Raw genomic sequence first — 16,038 nt, forward strand, 5'->3', positions numbered from 1 at the left:
CCCCCCCCCCTCGGCGCCGCAGGTCTCCGGGGCCTTGGCCCGGGCCAGGCCGCTGCCCGGCGCCCCGGAGCAGGCGGGGCGGTCCCGGGGTGGGGGGCGCCCGCGTGCCGCGGCTTCGGGACCCCAGCGGCGAGGTCGGGCGGTGGGCGCTCGGGGGCTCCAGCACCTGCCGGAGCCTCTGGCCTGGAGCGGTTCAGGGTGCAGGGGCGACACTGCGGGGCCCGCCAGAGGGGCGGCGCGGCGCGAGGTGGAGAGGCACGGTCTCCTCCTCGGGGCGCGCTCTGCCCCTCGCGCCCCACTGCGGGGCGTGATTCGCAGGGGTGCCCGGGCTGCGGGGGACGAGGGACCTGCCAGCCTGGCAGAGTGGCAGGGGGCTGCCTGGTGGGGATGCGACCGCGAGCGCCAGACAGAACGGGCCCCTGATTAGGAGGGCGCTGGAGGTGGGAGTGGAGTGAAGTGCAGGGGTGTACCAAGCAAGGAGCAGCTCAGAGCGGGCACCAAGGATCAGGCATTAACTCCGGTCTCGGTCACGCACAGATAGAACTTTCCATCACAGCCACCACACCAAGCGATTCCTCTCCCCGCCCCCTTCCCCCCAATCTGCGGTGGCAGTGGGGACCGCCTGACGCCCACACTCGACTGCGGTTTGGGGGCAGCTGTAGGTAACTAGCAGCTTTGCACAGGATCAACTACTCAAGCATATGCCGAACAGGCTAACCAGACTCAAACTGGGAGCCGCAGATGATGGTAATTGATTGGCACACGGAGGTGCTGGAAATATGTATATGGAAGAAAGAAAGAAACTTGGAGTACAAGGATGTTGGGCAAGGGAATGTCTCAAATGCTGTGAACCAGGAGCAAATTGGCATCTGTGTGTAGGAACTGTATCCTCCTGGGCTTGTAGGCCAAAAGGTGGACGTTTCCACCTTGTCCTAGGCCCAGGCTACCTCTTGCTCTATAGCAGACATTTCACCCCTGTGAACTCCAGTCTGAATTGCAGGGAATGTGCTTGGATTGGATGAGCCTGGACGAACCAGCCATGCAGCCCTGATCCTGCAAATGCATCTGCACTCCTGTGGTCTTGGCTCCCAAACTTGTGGCCTATGGTCAGCACACCTAATGCCCCCTCTGCCTGAAGTCCCTGCCACCTCCTCCAGAAAGCCTTCAGCCTCCTCCTGCCCAGTAAGATAGCTCTGAGCCCCTGGTCCCACCGTGGGGTGTACATCCCCAAGAGAGCAAGGTGGGTTCCCTTGGGGGTCCAGCCAGGGATCTGAAGGCACTGGGGTTGACACTGAATGTTGAAGTAAATGGAAGGCCAAAGAGATGGAAGGGCCAGCCCACTGCCTTTGCACACAAAACACCTGTTACACACATTAACACTTGTTATTGTCCCAGGGACTCTTGGGCTGGACTCAGGAGTGACTTACACCGCGTGGCTGGCACTGGCTCCAGACCACAGAAAAGCAAGCTCAATCTTAGCCGTGGACAGGAGGATCTCAGGACGAGTTACAGGGCCCAGGATGGTGAGGACTACCTTTGTTAGAGACTGGCCAAGCGGCAAAGTCAGAAGCCATGTCAGTCTCTCAGCAGTTTGTCTGAACCCAGTGCATAGGCCCAAGGGTGAGCAAGGTCAGGTCGTAGCTCTGTCACTTGCCAGCTGTGCATCTCAGGCAATGGATGGCATGTTTTTTTTTTGGACAACAAGCATTCAATCCTCATCCTAACTGTAGCCCCAATTTCCTTTGAGAAACCACTCCTGTCTCAGGCTTGCCATCGCTGATTTTGGGAAGGGCACAGAGCCCTATCAAGGCCAGTGAGACAGGAGATGCCTCGTGGGGCTTTGTGAATACAGACTCCTCTCTCCTTCCTCTTCCTGGTCAGCCGCTGCAGGAGAATGACAGGGATGGAATCATGGCAGCATTCTACTCCTACACAAAGGGACGAGCCACTTTGTAGGGCCTGAAGATGAAGTCACAACTACAGACGATGGGGCCAAGAGAAACAGGAATGCTAAGGCCAACCATGTTTGAGTGGCTGAACCAATTCTAAAAACTGTGCTACATCTGGCATTTTTAGTTATATGAAGTTTCATGAAGCCAGTTTGATTTTTCTGACCCTTGCATTCAAGTTTAAGTGATAATATGATGCCACTTACCTCAAAGACATCCCATTAAGATCTTTCATTTCAAAGTACAAAGTTTGTAGGTGTGTGCTAATGTGAAGGGTTGTTACTGTCTACCCGACACGCACCATCCCTTGGAGGCTAGACGTGTCTGGAGTTTCTAGCTCCCCAGGCACTCTCCACCCCTTTCCCAGACAGGTTCACAACTTCCAAACACATCATTCAGAAGTTTTTAATAAACAACTTCATTATAAAAACTTTTTTTGAAAATGTAATTCTGTAAAACATTGAAAAATCTACTTTAACAAAGATACGCCCTGTGCATTTTCTAATGGCACTTATATTTTACAATTAAAAACCTTGTTTTATATAAAGCCAAAAATACTCCAAGAGGTTATTCACTGTGTTTACAAAGTGCTAGAAGGTTTTTGTCTTGTATTTTTCTCTCTTTAAATAATCTGGCGTTACGAAAGAGTGGCCCCGAAGCCTTGATCACTGGGAGGGAGGGAGGCGAATGAGAAGTGGTGTCTCAGGAGTTCTAGCGCCGAGTAGTCAGAGGTGGAGCGGGCAGCTACGGAAGTGAGCTTGCATCTGAAGAAACTGGGCTGGGATACTTCTTCCAAACCCCTCCACAGAGGCACTAGATTATCATGGTGAATCCTTCTCCTGTTAGAACCAGAACACCCCTTCCCTTGCTGCAGACCCTACTCTCCAGTGGTGAAGGTCATAGCCAATTCCTTCCACAGCAGGTTCAGAGCTCCAGGAGAGGCCAGGGTGGGGTCCCAGAGGAATCTGGACTTTTCTGGCCAACACCTGCCTAAGGCAAAGTTTCTTATTACATAAATATCCTTGTTAAAAAGCAAAATATTGATCCTGTACAATATAAACTGTTAAAAAAAAATCGTGCTTAAAAACAGCTCCTAGATAAGAGGGGAGGTAGAGGGAATGGGGAAAACAGCTACCAAAAAGAAAGAGGGGCAGGGATTCAGGCTACTAGGGGAAGTTTAGGGCAGTGGAAGAATTTCAACTTAGGACAATATCTACGAGCAAAAAAGTAATCACACCTGCTTCCCGGATTTCCATTAAATGCCATTTGTAAAAGGTTGGGGGGAAAACTCATTGGTGCTCCTTTTCCCACCTCTCCCCTCTGTAAGATGTGCACAAATCCTTTGAGCTGACACAGCTGGGTAGGTCATCCCTGGCCCCCAGGACTGCACTCAGCCTTGACCAGCTATGTGCAGGACGGGAGGTGCCCGCCCTGTTCAGGGCGGCTCATCACTGACAAGTTGGAGGAGGTGGTGGGGAAAGGGGACATCACCCCTTTTTCCTGGTCCCTGTTTGGTCTCTGCCACATGCCATGGCTCCTGTCCTGGGCAGACACCCCTTTCATGGCCTCAGTAAAGGTACTGAAGTGGGTTTGGTACTGAGTGCAGGATAAAGCTATTCTTATCCTTTGAACAACCAGGCCAATAAGGCTTTTTTTTTTTTTTTTTTTTAACTTTAAATTTGGGGAAGGGAAGATTAAGAAACGGCTGGGTTGCTATGGTCCAAAAAAGGTGAAGGCAGATGTTCCTCTGTACCAGCAAAGTTCACAGTGATAGAGAAATTCCTTGTGTATGGTGAGGGCACCGAACGAAGAGGAAAGGAGGGGCAGGATGGAGCGGGTGGGGGAAGGGGCAAGGCCCCAGTTACAAGGCTTTAAATAGTTGCTCTGCCTGTTCTAGGAGTTTCCCAGCATCACTAATGGGTAGAGAATTCAAGGAAGGGACAGGAAAGGACAGGCAGGGAAGAGTGGACTCCTCTAAGCCTGAGACTTTCTATTCTGTGGCCAGAGGCCCACCTGCCTCTATAAACGAGGGGTGCAGGGAAGGTGGCAGGGAGCAGGTGAAGGGCTGCTGGGTCTAGTGATGAGGACCAGAGACAATAAGGAGAACGGCAGCACCGAGTCCTACTTGGACCCTCACACACCATGTCCTGTAATACGAGTCCCAGTAACATGCACAGCATGCAGGTGGCTGCGTACCAAGGGGGACGCTTTTAAAAATAAACCTTAATTAGTCCCTGGGACTCACTGAAACTAATTTTTAGAAGCAAATCACCTAGTCTGATTTTAACCTTGCCAGACATTCTTATATCTGGTTTGTTTTTTTTTAAAGGTATCCCAAGCTACCCTGCCTAAATCAAAACATGCTTATTCACTCCACATTGCTTCCAATCAAGGGCCAGGGCGCTACGTTTTAAGGCTTTCACCTCAAAGAGTACTGGCCTGGGCTGAAGCAGAAGCCTGGGTCTTGGACCTGCTCAGTGCCTGGTGAATAAAGCAAAGTGATTTCTAGAAGGAAGGGAGAGTTGGAGGACTGGGAGGAGGCTGAGGCAGTTCCTTGGTAGTTTGTCCTGAAACCCTAGCGGAGAAGCCAGCATGAGGCACTGCTGAGAGAGGTGCCCCGAAACTACTGGCTGCATTTGTAGGAGTTAACAGTAAAGAGGTAGAAGTGTGTTTCTGAATCAGAGTGGCGGTGTCTCATGAGGGTCCCACACTGGTGGTCCCTGAGCTGCCTCCCTCCCATGAGTGGGAAGAGCGAAGCCCATGCAGAACTGAGAAATGAAGCAAGGATGGGGTTCGGCTGGGCAAGGGCCGTGCTGTCTGTGCCAGGGAGCCCCACAAGCCAGAAGAGAACGAATCATTTGTTGCAAGAAACCCTGCTAAGTATTAGGGGCAAATTGGGGCTGGGGGTGGGGGCACAAGCGGAAGGTGGAATTTCTTTGATGGCGAGCAGAGGCCTATGCATAGCGGCCCTGAGTCCACGGTAACTGCAAAGTAGTGGAGAGAGAGGGGACACTGTGGAGAAGAGAAAAGGTTAGTATGGGAGCCAACGACGTACCCACAGGTTAGGACTCAACCGTCTGCCCAGCCCTAACTTCCTGAAAACTCTTCTTCCAACAATTCCACAACTTCCTGGAAAAGGGACAAGTAGGGGAGACACAAATCAGGGGTTCACACCCTCTCCTATGCTATCCACACCAGCTTAGAACCCGAGTCCCTCCTTCCAAGACTAATGATAACAGTTCATGATGTCTGGGGCAGGGGCTGGAGAGTGGGGGCGACGGAAGCGGGCATGCCTTTCATGTCTTCCCCTCTCCAGTTCAAGAGGAGGGGGAGGGGTCATCATGTACTTGGAGAAAAACAGAATTGCAGACCTGTGAGAAAACGGCTCCAGTCTTCTTGCCTGTCTCGCGGACACTGCCGAGGAAGGCAGGAACAGACACGGTCATGGAAGATGGCAGAGACTGAAGCAGTCCAAAGTCAGTTTATTTCCCCACAGGGGAAAAATGTGACCTCAAGTGAAGAGAAGTCAGCGAGACCCGACTCCGCCTTGTAAACAGGGCTCCAGTTAACACCAGGTACCAAATGGTTTCAGCTGGTGCCAACTGGAATGGACTGGTGGGAATGGATTCACGGCGTGTAAACAATGTTCACTGCAATCGTTCTAAGGCTAACAGCTTGGCAAGGGAGGTGAATGGTGTGTCTGAGACGACTGTGTAAACGGTACCGTTGCTGGACAACACTGACTGGAAATGGAGGTGTCGGTACAGGAGGGATGGGGGTGGTGGGAGGAAGAGGCCCTCTCTCCTGCCCACTGGCTGGAAGCAGGCAATCGAGCCAAGTGACCCTCTCTCTGCAGCAGGGCCTGACCAACTGCTGTGGGGTCTGCAGGTTGGGACCAGGAGGCGGGCTTCTTGGGCTATTTCTCTTGAGGTCATCCAAAGTGAAACCCTCTGTGTCTCCAAGAGACCGCCTCCTTCTCTGAAGAGAGGGAGGTTCTGACGCTTTGGAGGGGGAGAGGGCTAAGTGTGGCTCCCGATTCAGATCAAAAAAGTAAAAGTAAAAATACCTGAAGTTCTATGGTATGAGATCTTTTCATGGGCCCGGGGCTCAAGGCTCCTCCTGGAACTGATCCTGGAGCCTGAACCCCCAAACCAAGTGCTCCATACAGACACTGGAATTTTTTCTTTTTGAACCCAGTTCTGAAACCTCAGCTGCCTTCATGGGGGATGCAGATAGGGTGGGTACAGAGGCTCCCTGACGGAGCCTAAGACTGGACTGAGGGCCTCCTTGGGGGCTACTGGAATGCCTGGTGGAAACGAGGCAGGGTGGTGGTGCTCAGGCCAGAGGTGAAGACAGGAGGCAAGGAGTGCAGAGGTCCAAAGTTCAGTGGTCCCCCGGCTCCTGGGGAATCTTGAGGCTGAGCTTGCAAAGTGGTGAGCAAGGGCTGCGCCTCAGCCTGGGAGTAGCCCATGACCAGGCCTCCTGTGGCCCCAGGCGGGTTACACGGGGGTAGGTTGAGTGGAAGAAAGCCCAGTAAGTGGGAGAAGTCCACATTAGCAGCGCAGAGGGCCTCAGAGAGGTTGGCGGGGCTCTTGGTGAGCAGTGCTTCATCTAGGAGGGCCGCAGCTGCCGCCGGCTGAGGTGAGGCGGGCTGGGGTTCAGCGGACGAGAGAGACAGGCTTCCAGGAAGCTCCGCCAGAAAACTATCCACCTCCACTTTGGGCAATTTGTCAGGCAAGTATGAGGTAGATCCAAGCTGGTATTTTGGAGGAAGCTGAGCTGGGGAAGAGATAGGTGAGGATTCCAGAGGGTAGCTCATACCCATGGGCAGCGTGTTGTGCACCAGGGAGTGTGGCATGCCCGTGCTGGGCATGGTAGGGATGTGGGCGCCATACATGCCCATGGGCAACATGCCAGGGAAGGCCTTGGCCCCCATCACGTCCCGAGAGGCCATGCACAGCACAGGGCTCAGCTCTTCCTTCACACTGACTGCGGAGCTGCAGCTGAGTAGGCCTAACATGTCCACTGGCTCGGTCTTGATTTTGAGCAGCTCCTGCGAGTGGCTCTTCTTGACATGACGCGTCAGGTGGTCCTTGCGGCCGAACCGCTGGGCACAGTACTGGCACAGGAAGTCCTTCCGGCCCGTGTGCACCACCAGGTGCCGCCGCACATCCTTGCGCGTATAGAACCGCCGGTCACAGTGGTCACAGGGGTGCTTCTTCTCCTTGGCACCGCCTGCTACTCGGCGCGAGTGGGCCTTCAGGTGCTCTAGCAGGGCCTGGGTACTCTCAAAGGTCTGCAGGCACACCTTACAGCTGAGGTCACCGCTGCTGGCGGCATGCATAGCCAGGTGGCGCCGGTAGCCTAGCTTCGTATTGTAATTCTTACCGCACTCAGAACAGTGAAGGGCCTCTTTGTTGGGGTCATGGGTCTGCAGGTGGTTCCGCAGATGGTCCTTGCGGTGAAACATCTTATCACAGTACATACACTGGTGGGGTTTCTGGGCTGAGTGGGTGGCCATGTGCCTGGGGGTAGGGATGGAGGATAAAGGAGAAAGAAAGAAGGGAGATCACAAGGGCTGGCCAGACAACCGAGGTGTCCACTGACGGAACTAGATACAAAAATTATGGTCGAGCCGTGCGATGGAATGCAATGGGATACCATGCCAGTCAGTATCTAAATTCTATGGATATCCTCGCCCATCTGCAAAATCACATACGTACTCCTAGTCTTTGCAGCACTGTTTGTAGTAGCAAAAAGTCAGGAACAATCTAAATGTCCATTAATAGGGAACTGGTGAAATAAATTATGGTAAGTTCATAAAATGACTCAACTTAAAAAAAAAAAAAGCAGTTTTATATGTACCCTCAGGGAACAAGCTCTTAGGATATATGAAGTGGTGAAAAGCAACGGGATAGAACAGTGCATGCAGAATGGTACTATGCACAGGAAAAAGAGGGCAAATGGATGTACGTCTGCTTGTATGCACTCAAAAATATTTCTGGAAGGATATTCAAGAAACTAACAACACTGGTTGCCTATGGGGAGAAGAGATAGGAAGCTTATGGGTGTGATGGAGAATTTCCATTGTACACCTTTCGGTACCTTGTGAATTTTGTTTTATGTGACTATATCTCCTTTTCAAAAAATTACATTTAAAACATTTAAAATGACACAATAAAAGGAAAATGAAATATATCTAAACTTCCCGATCTAGAACAATCCCAAAATATAAGGGGGGCTAAGTTAAAAAAGGAAGTTCAGCAGAGTGTGCGTAATACAATCCCTTGTGAAAATAAAAAGGGAAGGGAGTACATGTTTCAATGTCTTAGCAAGGATACACAAGAAACTGACCCCACTGGACCCCTCTGGGGAGGAAAATGGTAGCTTCCACCATGAGGACAGTTCATTTTTCACTGAATGTCTGTCTGTACCATTTAAAGTATTTGCCATATAAACCAGAAACACTTAAGTGTCCCCATAGTATAGCACCTCAGTGTCCTTTGGTTTACCTGCTCCCTTCTGGAGGGACAGCAGCTCAGAGTCCAGGAGTTACAATCCAGAGCTCCACAGGGCATTCAGAATCAACATAGCAGGACTTCAAGGACCCACATTTACCAGGCCTCGTGTGAGCTGTCATTAACCTTGTTCTCCACAAGAGGCCAAAGCACAGGACAGCCCCACCCACCAGTAAGTGGCAGAGGCTGAATTTGAACACAGTCCTTCTTGAAACCTGAGTTCACTTAGGTATGCCACCGCTGCCTCCACTATAGCACCCAGTGATCCTTCCTACCTGGAAGGTATCAAACACAGCCCTCACACTCACGCTACGTGTGAGTGCCCACGCCTGAGAGTTACTGTGAACCTCCTCGGGCATAACAGACATAACGTATGAGACGGAGGTGATGAGTGATCCAGTCCTTTTCCTTCGTTTTACAAGTGAGGAAACTGAGGCCCTAAGTGGTTTAGTAACTCGCCTAAGCTCACACAATGACCACAGTTGGAGTCAGGGCTCCTGCCCCCCAGACTGGGATCTTTCCTGCAGCCTCCCATGGACACCCAGAACGTACTAAGAAAGTCTAAGATGATGACCCCAACTGGAGTTCATGTAAGACACAGAATCAAAGCATTCTTGAGGACCACAGAACTGTCATGAGGACAATCCTGGTCACCCACTACCCTGTTACCTGTTTTAGTTCCTTCCTATCAACTGTTTTTCAAAGAACTAAGGCTTTCTGTGGTCATCTTGTTCATGAATTTACTTGTTTGTTGTCTGTCCCCACTACTGAGATAGTGAACTCAAAGTGGGCCAGAGAGATGGAGGTTCTGGCCCTCCTTGAGTAGTGGGCCAGCACCCCCATCTGTCTGGCCCACTACTCTGTCCCTGGCACTGAACACTGTGCCTGGTAGATAGCAGGAGCTCAATAAACCATAGCTGGCTAGATGAATGGATGAAGGGGTGTGCATCGGGTAGTCTATCTCATTCGTACAGGGCATGTTCCTGTTCCTCTGATGGAAAGGCAAGGATAAAATCTGAGCAGACACCCCCCCCTTCCAAGCTGCTCTGCCGTATCTACTTTATACCAGGACTTTCACATTCCATTTCACTTTATGTAGGGCTCTTGGGCTTACAAGTTTCAGAACAGCTGCTGACCCAGAGGACACCAGGGATTCTACAGCGACAGAAGTAATCATGTGAGTAGCAGGCTGGTTCAAAAGAAGAGGCACTGCAGGACCAAAGAAGCTATGTGACCTTGGGTAAATTACTTCCCCACTCTGAGCCTCCACTTTAAAATTTACAGATTGGACCAGGGGGTCTCCTTTTCCTTCTAAGGTTCTAAGGCTGATTCTTAATTTCTGGCTAGGATTCTCACCATTACCTGACAAGGTGGCGACAGTAGTATTGACAAAATCGTTCAATCTGGTTTGTTCATGACTGTCTGATATTTCCCCATCAGAATCTAGTGTCTGAATACAAATACCAGCTTTAGTTTTTAGTGACTTCAAATGGTTGGCGTTCAGGGTACACTTATGGGCCAATTAACCTCCACTCTTCTGTCACAGATAAAGCCTCATATACTCAGTGGAGTCTTTCTGGCTTTGTCCTCTGGGAACCTCAGGGCAGGAAGAGATATGGGAGTGTCACCTACCTATATAGCTTGTACTTGGAGGCAAAAGCCTTGCCACAGTGCAGCTGAGGGCAGCTATACGGTCTCTGCTCTGGATGGGGGAGGCTGTGAGGCCTCAGCTTCTCCCCATTTGAGAAGGGCGTCCCCGAGATTTCACATTGGCACTTCACTTGACTCTCCGCCTCCCGGCCCCGAGGCCTGGGAACTAGTTTCCAGCCCACTTCCTCCTCCTGCTTTGCATCTTGAATCCAGGGGGGGACGCTGGTGAAAAATGTGGTCATGGCAAGACTAATGGCGAAGGGCCATGTTATTCAGAAAGCCTCCCCATCAGCTCCACACGGGCTCTCTGCTCTGTCACAGCCTCCAACGCAGCCTTCAGAAAACAATCTCTTCACCTGAAACATCAGAACACCTGGTGTTAGGGAGCCCAATACCATGAAAACATGGGCTCTGGAGGCGACAGATCCCGTTCCAATCCCAGCCCCTCCACTTCAAAGACGTGAATTTCAGCCACTTACTTACTTCCCTGAGCTGTCTTCTCATTTACAAAACAGGCTTGATATCTCCTAAATCATAAGGGTGGTTTGAGGACTGAATGAGATAATGAAGAGAGAGCATTCAGCAGACGGCCGGGCACCTAGTAAGTGCTTAATGATAACTGTTATTACTAGTACTACCTCGGCTAATATTAAGTAAGATAATCTGAGGAAGTAAAAGCCCTAAACTCCAGCTATTCTCTTCCAACTTCACTTCTATATCCTTTCCACTAAATTTAGAGATAGCAGCTCCTCCTCCTTCTCCTCTTTACCCTACCTCCCCCTTACCCACTACTGTCCACAATTCTCCTCCTCATGGAGGTGCTAAAGAGCAATAAAATGCCCAAAAGGCAACAGGGAAGGAAGAAGACTTTGCTTCGGAATTTACACCCTGGAAAGTCAGCCCCGGAGCCAGATGTGTTTCTCAGCAGAGCATCGATAAGAGGTTCTGCCTAAGGAGGCAACAGCAGACTCGGCATTTCCCCTAAACCAGTACTGGTCCCATCCTACCCACCACCACCTCTCTGGGTATCCCAGGCCATGCTTCTTTAGCAAAGCCTGTCCAACATCCCAGGTGCTGAGTGCCCCCCGCCCCGGCAGACCCTCATAGCACACATGCACTTCTCCATTATAAGCAGGTAGCATCTTTGCATTAGAACTCCTCCACCAAACTCTGATTCTTTGAAGGGTCAGATCACAGTTTCCACACACTTAGCATCTAGAAAAGGGCTCTCAACTTTCTTTTAGATGGGTAATTTAGTCATTGAATGCAAGTTGATGCAAGGCTAACTTATGCCTCAGAAAGTTCTGGTTTAAACTGGGGTCACAGCCCTTCCAAAGCGGGGAGCCAATATCTTGAAGTCTGATCCTTTCTCTTGTTGAGGCAGAGGGAGGGAGGAGTGTGGGAAGGGAGAAAACTGGAGCAAAGATGACAGAGCTTTTTTCCTGACATCAACTCAAAGGAAAAGAGGATGGGAGTTACCGTACAGACTCTCAGACCCATATTCACTCACAAACTCATCATAGAATACCAACTGCAAAGCAACTTGCTACAACAGGGGGTTCCTTTTGAAGAGGTCATGCCAAAATCTGGTCATGAGGCTTTTCCATGTGAAGGGAGCAAAGGGGGTATCTGGGGATTGTCCACGAGAATCTGGGGAGGGCTCCAACCACACAAACAGCTGTGGGCCACAGAATGCTTGCTCAGCTCATTAGCACCTGCTGCTTACAGTGACCATTCATCCAACAGACTGGCCGTGAACGAGATGATGGGATCAGCGGGTTCATGCCCCAGAGAGCTTTGCTCATCACTAACATGAGCTATGTCCTGTTCAGGAACCATTCCTCTTGTTGAAGAAACATTGCAATGTAACATGATAAACATTTCCCCATCACGAGTGGAGATTTGCCTAGAAAGATGGGCACAAAAGTGGCTGCATTTTGCATGAGTCATGTGCTGGGGAGGGGTAGCCAGCACTAAAAACTAGTCCCACTTGAGCCTTCAAGTCATCCTGGCGTATCTCCCCGCTTCACTATAAATCTCAAAGGCCTCTGACGTCTGCCTTTCATGGTTTAAGTCCTTCCTTCTTCTCAAGAGTGGAATTACCTGTTTATAATACCAGTGATTACTATGCACCTTGGAATTGGGGAGAGAGCAAGCACGAGTTTGAACATCTAGTTTGGAGGGAATTTCCCCTACCCTCAAAGTCAAATTCTGCTCCCTCTTGCTTCCCAAAATCATGCACCTCAGCCCCTGGAAAGTTGGGAATGGCAGCCAGAGGAAAGCAAGTCGCATCACTTTGGCTGACGTGAGAGGGGAGCCTAGCCCTGGAAATTCCACACAAACTCAGAAAGAGAACAGTACGTCCCCCACCTCCCACACGTCCACCTCTTCTGTTCTCCTGAACAAGCACAAACAAGACACAGCAGTTTAGTACACTGCTTCTGAAAGCGTGAGTAATGGGCTTCTAGGAAAGAGGCCGGTGGTGGCTAAGGAGAGCTCACGAGGTTGTACTGACAGAACCAAAGGAGGGAGGCAGCCATGTGCTTGCCTTGATCTGCGTTTAATGGGCTATGGCTTTAAAAGGAAACAGCCAACACCCTGATCCTATTCCCCCTACCCTTTTAAAAAGGCACAGTGGAAGTCCTTACCTATAGTCACCAACAGCTTGCTGGATAACCAACGCTGCCAGTGTTACCTCAGGAACACTTTTGGGAATCTAGTCTCTCTCCCTCTGTCCTTTGTCTGCAAACTCCTCTCCGCCAGGAAAATTCCTGGGCCTCTCTCCTTCTTTCTCGGCAAAACTGAAAGAATTCTGCTTCTCTTTCAAAGCTGCTCTTCTGGTCTCCCACTCTAACCTTACCAACAGTAGAGAAGCTGACGGAACCTGTTCCCATAAAACAAACACAATCAATCCCTCCCAGTTACTGGTATAACTCGGTATATTTTCATCCAAAGATTCCTTCTGGCGCCTGATCTGAAGAGGGAGGCAGCGTGGAAAGAACCTTGGACTTGCTATCAGGAGAGCTGCCACTTACTGGCTGTGAAACCACGGGCAGGTTACTTTGTTTCTCTGAATCTCCGTTTCCTCAATTTCTAAACCAAAGATTTATTCTCCTTACCTATAATAGTCTCATGGCGGATGCAGTGTCTGATATAAAGTGTATGAGCACATGCAGTGCCGTCTCCGAGGTCTACACTGTGTCTGCCTCTTTTCCGCAAGGGGCCTGAGTAGTACTTCTTTTTCCCCCCATTAATGTTACTTCTCAGGCCTCCTTCCCTTCACATGTCCCCAGAATGCAGCCTTCCCCTTTTCCCTCACAGTCAACCCGCAGCACATCCCCTCCAACCAGGCCCCCTGCGCTCCCTTCCTCCAGCACCACATCCTGGGCCACAGTTCTCTCACCTCAGGAATCTCTTCTATTACTAAGGCTCCGTACCCCAAACGCAAATACTTTCTAACTCTCGAAGGCCCTCTCTGGAGGCTGAAAGGAGACGAACTGCTCCTTAGTCTGTGTGTCCTGCTGTGGGCCACGATGCCTGCTGCCCTCTGACGAAACTATAGTTGTTATGGTGTGACATCATCTCTATAGAAACTGCGTTCTTTCTCCATTATTAGCCTGTTTCCTCATCTGTAAAGCTAAAAATACTTACCTCACAGGCTTGTTGTGAGGATTATTTTAGTCAGGTATGCAAAGGGCACAGCACAGGGCTTGGCTTGCTGTAAGTACCCCACAAAAGGCAGCTATTATCTTTGCCTTTGTATTGAGTTGCACGTTCCTATCCCACCTTCTGCTGCGGCAGGAAATTCTCCCAACCCTCCCAAAACTGTGGAGAGGGAGCCCCCCTGCAGCAAGGAGAGGGTTAATCTCTAAGTGTTCTTAACTAGAGAGACCCATAGAGGATTAACAGCTCCACTTCAGTGACTACCCTAAAATAGCTTTTATCCCTCCAGCCCAAGAGCTACTTGGGGATCTGAAGAACTCAATTCAACACCTGCCGAGGAGGAGAGGAGGAAACATGCCCGGGGAACACACCCTGGAACGTTCCTTAGGGTGGACAGAATCTTCCCTTAAGCAGAACCCAAAATAGCAACTGGGAAATTATAAATAGACTGAGACAAAGAAAAAAACAAAAAACAAAAAACAAAACAAAACAAAAAAAACCCAGGTCTTGACCTGAGCACCAGAAACAAATCCAAATGACACACTGGCTGGAAAACAGTGAGAAGGAAAGGGGGGAATGGGAAGAGCTGCCCCCCTCCCTCCCTCCCTCCCACACACTCCAGAGTGGTGGGAGAATTAAATTACAGGGAGGCCGGAGAGTCTCAATGACTTGCATCATTCCAAGAGACATCAAACAGGATTAACAGGGGTTGGATTTACTCTCGGGCTGCTAGTTCTTCTGTCACTGTAGATGGGCCCTCTTTGCAGTCCCTTTGATTCACTCTTTCCTCCCATTCCCGCTGCCTCTCACTCCTGAGGAGGCCTTGAGCAAATGGCTGCAACTCACTAGAGCCCCATGTTCATTACGAGGAAACCTGGTTGGACACCCCCAAGGACTCCCCCCACAATCGAGTGGCCTCCCTGTGGGGGCAGGGTTAGGAATCCAAGGCCAGACTCTATCACAGTCCCAAACTAACAGGTGGAAAAACATCAAGCCAGGAGACAGGCTACTCTTGCAGGTGAAAGCACCAACAACTCCCCCACACCAGTGGTCCCCTTATCTTCCACCTTACAGGTCCCTTTGCCCCATCAAGCTGGGCCCAGAGCCTGGGACTGGATTTACAGGCAATAACCAGGCTCCTCAGGCAGCTTCTAGACCACTCCACTGTGTGGTGAGAAAGGTTCAATTCCCCTGGAGCTGGGAGAGACGGCACTGGACGCCTGCCAGAGAAGGGACAAAAATTCGGGGAGAAGTCTGGAGGAGGTCTCAGGGATGGGAAGGAAGGGAAAGTATGATAAAGAATCATTAGCAAGTTAACTGAGTCTCTAAGGGACCTGCCCCTCCCTCCCCCCAAAAGAAAGAGATGGGGGATTATAAGGGCTGGAGGATTCCAGGAATTGAAGATAGTCAGAAGTGAATTCTCCGAATTTCAATAGTCTCAAAAGGGTAACCAAATGGATGATATATAAGGCCTGGGAGTATGGTCACTGAGGAGGGGCTTATAGGTAGAGCTTACTGGGATTCTCCAAAACCAGGTATTTGACGGAAGCCTTAAAATGGGTTATGTGGTTCTGGAAAACGAAACAGAGAGTAAAAAGCGGAGTATTTGGAGCAGGAAAGGGGGTTATGTGGGTCCGGGTAGGCGTGTCTGAGGGGAGGGAGCAGGTGCAGCTTATCTGCGTCCCCCAGACCCGGATCCCTAGTAAGGTCAGTGGCGCGTTATCTGGGTCTCCAGGGAACCTGGGGGTCAAGAGTAGGGGACCCTCAGGGCTGAGTCTCCAGGTCTCGGTAGGGAGGGAACCAGTGGGGTTTCTTCCGGTCCCCCGACCCAGGTATCGGGTCCGCGGAGAGATTTCGTCACCCTGGGGCCTATCGGGGCCCGAATTGGCGTGGAGGGGGCCCCCGGTTAGGGGTGTGGGCGACCGCGCCGTGGGGCCCGAAATGAGAGGCGCCGCCGCTCCGGGTGCCGGGCGCGCGGGCGCAGCGAGACGGCCTCCCACCCCGCTCCCCGCCGTTCCCCGGGGCCCTCGCCGGCACTCACCGCGCTCGGGGCCCCGCGCTACGGGCCGGGCCGCGCTCGGGCTCCGCCAGGCCCGTTCAGGCCCCGGTAGTGGCGGCGGTCGGGCCATTGTGCGGTGCATTGTGGGAGCCGCGCGAGCGGGCGCTCGGGCCGTGGAGGGGGCGGTGCCGCGGGCTCTCTATGGTCCCGCCCGCCTGCCGGCTAGAGCGGCCGGGGCGGCGCGCGGGCGGCGCGCGGG

At 51.4% G+C, this 16,038-nt stretch overlaps 1 protein-coding gene and 1 pseudogene across 2 annotated transcripts; both read right to left on the minus strand.

Moving 5' to 3' along the window:
• LOC103674470 overlaps positions 1–968 on the minus strand; it is a 1,852-nt pseudogene extending 884 nt beyond the window's left edge.
• A 1,372-nt stretch (positions 969–2,340) lies between these two features.
• On the minus strand, positions 2,341–15,930 carry PLAGL2 (PLAG1 like zinc finger 2). 2 transcript variants are annotated; one of them, XM_040638140.1, is made up of 3 exons: positions 15,822–15,930; positions 10,100–10,473; positions 2,341–7,474 (listed from the first exon to the last, which is right to left on the minus strand). In XM_040638140.1, the coding sequence occupies exons 2-3, from the start codon at positions 10,357–10,359 to the stop codon at positions 6,244–6,246; spliced, it is 1,491 nt and encodes a 496-aa protein (XP_040494074.1). In that variant the 5' UTR covers positions 10,360–10,473; positions 15,822–15,930; the 3' UTR covers positions 2,341–6,243. The 2 variants fall into 2 exon arrangements, with proteins under 2 accessions (XP_040494074.1, XP_040494075.1); XM_040638141.1 differs by lacking the exon at positions 10,100–10,473 and having other exon boundaries at positions 15,822–15,921.
• Between the last annotated feature and the right edge of the window lie 108 nt (positions 15,931–16,038).

This window comes from Ursus maritimus, unplaced genomic scaffold (assembly GCF_017311325.1).
Source record: "Ursus maritimus isolate PB19 unplaced genomic scaffold, ASM1731132v1 scaffold_22, whole genome shotgun sequence".
Classification (NCBI taxonomy): Eukaryota; Metazoa; Chordata; class Mammalia; order Carnivora; family Ursidae; genus Ursus; species Ursus maritimus.

Excerpts from the sequence above, each read along its gene's own strand:
- PLAGL2 (XM_040638140.1), bottom strand. The coding sequence starts at position 10,359 with ATGACCACATTTTTCACCAGCGTCCCCCCCTGGATTCAAGATGCAAAG. Across the intron at positions 7,475-10,099 it reads TCCAAGTACAAGCTATATAG|GCACATGGCCACCCACTCAG; the intron begins GTAGGTGACACT and ends CCCTACCCCCAG.